The sequence below is a fragment of the Triticum aestivum genome, chromosome 5D (genome assembly GCF_018294505.1).
Source record: "Triticum aestivum cultivar Chinese Spring chromosome 5D, IWGSC CS RefSeq v2.1, whole genome shotgun sequence".
Classification (NCBI taxonomy): Eukaryota; Viridiplantae; Streptophyta; class Magnoliopsida; order Poales; family Poaceae; genus Triticum; species Triticum aestivum.
Window position 1 is genome coordinate 49,537,562 of NC_057808.1, and position 4,666 is coordinate 49,542,227.

Genomic DNA, 4,666 nt, shown 5'->3' on the forward strand with positions numbered 1-4,666 from the left:
TGAGATAAAGCTCGTACTCTTTGCTGATACATTGTGATTTTTTCTTGCTTCTTTGGACTAATTCGGTCCTTGTTTTATGTTCTGCTTTGTGTTTTGCTCTCAATTCAAGAATCATTACTAGCCTGAATACCGGCTTGCTCATGAGAAACCATTCTTTTTTCCTTCTGAAAGGAGCTTATGACACGCTGCTAGGAAAATTCTTTGTACCATATTTTGGACTCAAAAGTAAGATAAATAAATGGACCAGTATTTTTTCGTTGCCATATTGCACTATTCGATGCAAGTAAATTGTGTGGTACTGCATCTCCAGCAGTAGCACCACCTAAAATGCACCCCTGTTGCTCTGCCTTTTGGAGCAGACGAAGCTTTGTCATGGTCTGCTCATCGCAGAGGATACAGGTGAACATATGGTTTGGTAATTGGTACTTTAAGAGTTTAGGAGTCTATATAGTTTGGTAATTGGTACTTCAGGAGTCTACTAGCTTTTGTATGATTGACAGAGATGGTTTGGTAGCAACTAACTGAACAATCAACTACAGCTTTGTTTTTGGTAGAAAAACTGCTGCTTGGTGGTCTCATATTGCATCATGTGCCAATTCTGTGATGTGTAAAGCAATGTTTTGAATCTGTGTCTAACTGAATCATTGTGTATTTTCCCTTTGTCTGACTAATTTCAGGTGGTTTACAAGATCTGACCCAGAAGACAAAAAGGTGACTACCAATCCTTTAAATTCGTCATATTGGACCAATTTAATTTAATTCTTCCTCCATTGCTTCTGTGTGTCGATGCCTGAAGTTATTCTTGCATGCTTTGTTGTGGCGCTCCAGCTTGTTACTGGAGTAGTGGAGTTCCTGGGTAGCTATCTTGCTGAGCTGAGTCTTCTGGACTAGAGCTGTCTCCTGTCCTTGCTATCAGTGATTTCTGCTTCATCAGTTTTTTCTTGCTAGGCTGACCATTGGATCAGACACGAATCCTCGGGGTAAGAGTGGAGAAGTAGATTCTCAAAGCTCAAAATGTTTTCCTTGATATTTCAAGTTCTCAAGGCTAAAACTAACCTGTGATTATGTTGCAGAGCAATGAAATTCAGAACTTGACAGGCTGCAGGGCATCAGAGCTGAAGGACTCCCAGACATGATTTGCAGCTAAATATAAAGGGTCCATCGTCCTCTCGACAGGCCCAGTGCAAATGGCAGCCACGCGGCCTTTCAACTCCTTCCTTGTCGCAAACGGGCCCGGCCCAGCACGATCGACGACATTTCCACAGCCGCGTACGTACTGCAGCATCTCCGGTGAGGTTGTTGACGTAACCAACTCGCCTGATTCCACTCAACGCAAACGAACTCACCGGATTCCCTCCGGTCGCCGGCTCTCCTACATATACGCACGCACGATCCCATCGGTCACAGATTCATTTTCCGCCCCGAGATACCCGCGCGTCCGGCCGTGCGAGCGTGCGACCCGCCAGCTCGCGCGCGCGCGTACTGCCACCAGCCATGGCGCCCGGCGAGGCGACGGACGTCGGCATGCGCCGGCCCGGGTGCTGCGGCGGCGGCGTCTTCCCGGAGGAGTCGTTCGCGAGCTGGGGCACGTACGGGCGCGCGCTGCTGGAGACGGGGCCGCGGCTCAGGGACCGGCTCACGGCGCGCTCCGCCGTCGACGTCGAGGTGCACGCCGTGCGCGGCCGCAGCGGCGCCGACATGCGCCGGGAGCTCAACTGGTGGGACCTCGCGTGGTTCGGCGTCGGCGCCGTCATCGGGGCCGGCATCTTCGTGCTCACGGGACAGGAGGCCAAGGAGGCCGCCGGGCCCGCCGTCGTGCTCTCCTACGCCGTCTCCGGCATCTCGGCCATGCTCTCCGTGTTCTGCTACACCGAGTTCGCCATCGAGATCCCAGTCGCTGGTGAATCACATGTCTGATCTAGGGCTAGATCGTATCCTGCGTTCCTACTTCCATTGACTCCATGCATGCATGGATGAGTAGAAACTAACTCCATGCATTGATTAATCACCTTAACTTACATGCAAATCTAAGGTTCAACCTAGATCTTCATTTTCCGTGCAATCTTATACTGGATTAGTGGCGATGAACCATTTTTTGTTGTTGCGAAAAAGTGGTGATGAACCGTTACACCCTCATTGTTTCAGCAGGAGAGAAATTTGAGGAAGTTGGTTACAAGTCTGTTGTGCTCAACACATTTTTAGATCGTCACTGTCGTTAATTTTTCCAGTTAAAGTTAGTGTAGCATTAAAAGAAGGATTTTTACTGCGTATATTAATCGCATGGTATGTGCGTGCATGCATGCAGGCGGTTCGTTCGCGTACCTGCGGGTGGAGCTGGGCGACTTCATGGCCTTCATCGCCGCCGGCAACATCCTGCTCGAGTACTGCATCGGCGGCGCGGCGGTGGCGCGCTCGTGGACGTCCTACTTCGCCACGCTGCTCAACCACCACCCCAACGACTTCCGCATCCACGCCACCTCGCTCGCCGAAGACTACAACCGCCTCGACCCCATCGCCGTCGTCGTCATCACGCTCATCTGCCTCTTCGCCGTGCTCAGCACCAAGGGCTCCTCCCGCTTCAACTACATCCTCTCCATCGTCCACTTCGCCGTCATCATCTTCATCATCGGCGCCGGCCTCTCCAAGGCCAAGCTCTCCAACTTCACCGCCGACTTCGCGCCCTACGGCGCCCGCGGCATCTTCGCCGCGTCGGCGGTGCTCTTCTTCGCCTACATCGGCTTCGACGCCGTCAGCACCATGGCCGAGGAGACCAAGAACCCGGCCAAGGACATCCCCGTGGGGCTCGTCGGCGCGATGGCGCTCACCACCGTCGTCTACTGCGTGCTCGCCGTCACGCTCTGCCTCATGCAGCCGTACCGGGACATCGACCCCGACGCGCCCTTCTCCGTCGCCTTCAGCGCCGTCGGCATGGACTGGGCCAAGTATATCGTGGCCTTCGGCGCGCTCAAGGGGATGACCACCGTGCTGCTCGTGAGCGCCGTGGGCCAGGCCAGGTACCTCACCCACATCGCGCGGACGCACATGGCGCCGCCGTGCCTCGCCGTCGTGTCGCCGCGCTGGGGAACGCCGGTGCGCGCCACGGTCACAATGCTCACCGCCACGGCCATCATCGCGTTCTTCACCGACCTCGGCATCCTCTCCAACCTCCTCTCCATCTCCACGCTCTTCATTTTCATGCTCGTCGCCGTCGCGCTGCTGGTCCACCGCTACTACGCCTCCGGCGAAACCACCACCGCCAACCGTAACAAGCTCGTCTCGTGCATCGCCGTGATCCTCGCCGCCTCCGTCGGCACAGCGGTGTACTGGGGCCTGGCGGTGGACGGCGGGTGGGCGGCATACGTGGTGACCGTGCCGGCGTGGTTCGCCGCGACGCTTTACCTGCACCTCGGGGTGCCAAAGGCGAGGGTGCCAAAGATGTGGGGGGTGCCGCTGGTGCCGTGGCTGCCGTCGGCATCCATCTTCATCAACATCTTCCTGCTCGGATCCATCGACGCAAAGTCTTTCATGAGGTTCGCGATATGGACGGTGGCGTTGCTCGTGTACTACTTCTTCGTCGGCCTCCACGCCTCCTATGACACTGCCAAGGTGCTCGCGGCCGAGGCGGCCGCCGCCAGGGTGGAAGAAGGCGGCCACAAGGCCGTGGAAATTGCCGGAGCTAGCAATTAATTAGCACAGGAATTCATTAGATTAGTGATCTGTACGTCCACTATTTTTCACAATCTCAAATTAGTTGATGTACTAGCTACTAGTAGTGTCGTTTTATTTGTTATTAAGAATTTTTTGACAAAAGTATGGTTAGCTGATTTAATATGCAGTCTTGCTAAGTCTCAATTAATTAAGTCTCAGTCGATACTATATTAATTTGTCAAATCTTACATTTGATCTGCGTAACATTTTGTTTTCAGTTTTTTTATTTTCTCTCTTACATGCTATATAACTTGACCAAGACTTGATTAAATCTCAATCAATAGCCACAACCTTTAGTATAATATTTTGTAGCAGTCTAAATCTTATACCTCGGCCTAGTTAAAATACTGAAGTCTCGAAGGTCCATTTGACTTGCATGTCAAGTGTGTATGTTTAGAATAACATCAAGAAGCTCGATTTACCCCTTCGTCGACTAGGATTTTTGCCTTTCGGAGGTGGTGCCGTCAATCCGCCTCATATTTTGTGGCCTTAGGGCCATGGAGCATGCTGGATCTCCGCCTTGCCGACGGAAGGGCTCTTTTATTAGATATTTCTTCGAGTTTTGTTGGGGTTTGTGTCCTGTCCGGGAAGGCAAGACAACGACAGCTTTCTAGAGTTGGAATAATGTTCTCCCCGCCTAGCCTCCGCCCCGATGGCGCGTTTTGCATCGTCAGGGAACGTGTGGAGGTATGTCACATGATTGGTGGTTGTCTTTAATGGATATGCTCGGATCTAGTCTTCGTTCTTCTACGGTCTTGTGTCTTCAAGTTAAATGCTTCCGACCTATGCTTCTCTTCATCGACAGCGCTTGCTGTGTTTGGTACATTGTTCCTACGAGGCCTTAGTCCGACAACTTTTTTGACTGTTTACTATAATAAGTTTTGCCTGACTCCGGCGACAGAGAGGCGATGATACCGGCGCGCCTTCTACTCGCTTCAGTGCTTGTAGTCGTTTTTGT

General features: G+C 52.5%; 1 protein-coding gene across 1 annotated transcript; it reads left to right on the forward strand.

The window, feature by feature from the left end:
- The first annotated feature begins 1,366 nt into the window (after positions 1 to 1,366).
- LOC123124275 (cationic amino acid transporter 1-like) lies at positions 1,367 to 3,843 on the forward strand. The gene is made up of 2 exons (XM_044544927.1): positions 1,367 to 1,900; positions 2,306 to 3,843. Exons 1-2 carry the CDS (start codon positions 1,495 to 1,497, stop codon positions 3,685 to 3,687), a joined length of 1,788 nt encoding a protein of 595 aa, XP_044400862.1. The 5' UTR covers positions 1,367 to 1,494; the 3' UTR covers positions 3,688 to 3,843.
- The last annotated feature ends 823 nt before the right edge of the window (positions 3,844 to 4,666 follow it).

What these genes read in the sequence shown, in the direction of transcription:
- LOC123124275 (XM_044544927.1), top strand. Translation starts at nt 1,495, where the DNA reads ATGGCGCCCGGCGAGGCGACGGACGTCGGCATGCGCCGGCCCGGGTGC. An exon ending in CATCGAGATCCCAGTCGCTG is followed by an intron (nt 1,901 to 2,305) that starts GTGAATCACATG and finishes GCATGCATGCAG; the next exon opens with GCGGTTCGTTCGCGTACCTG.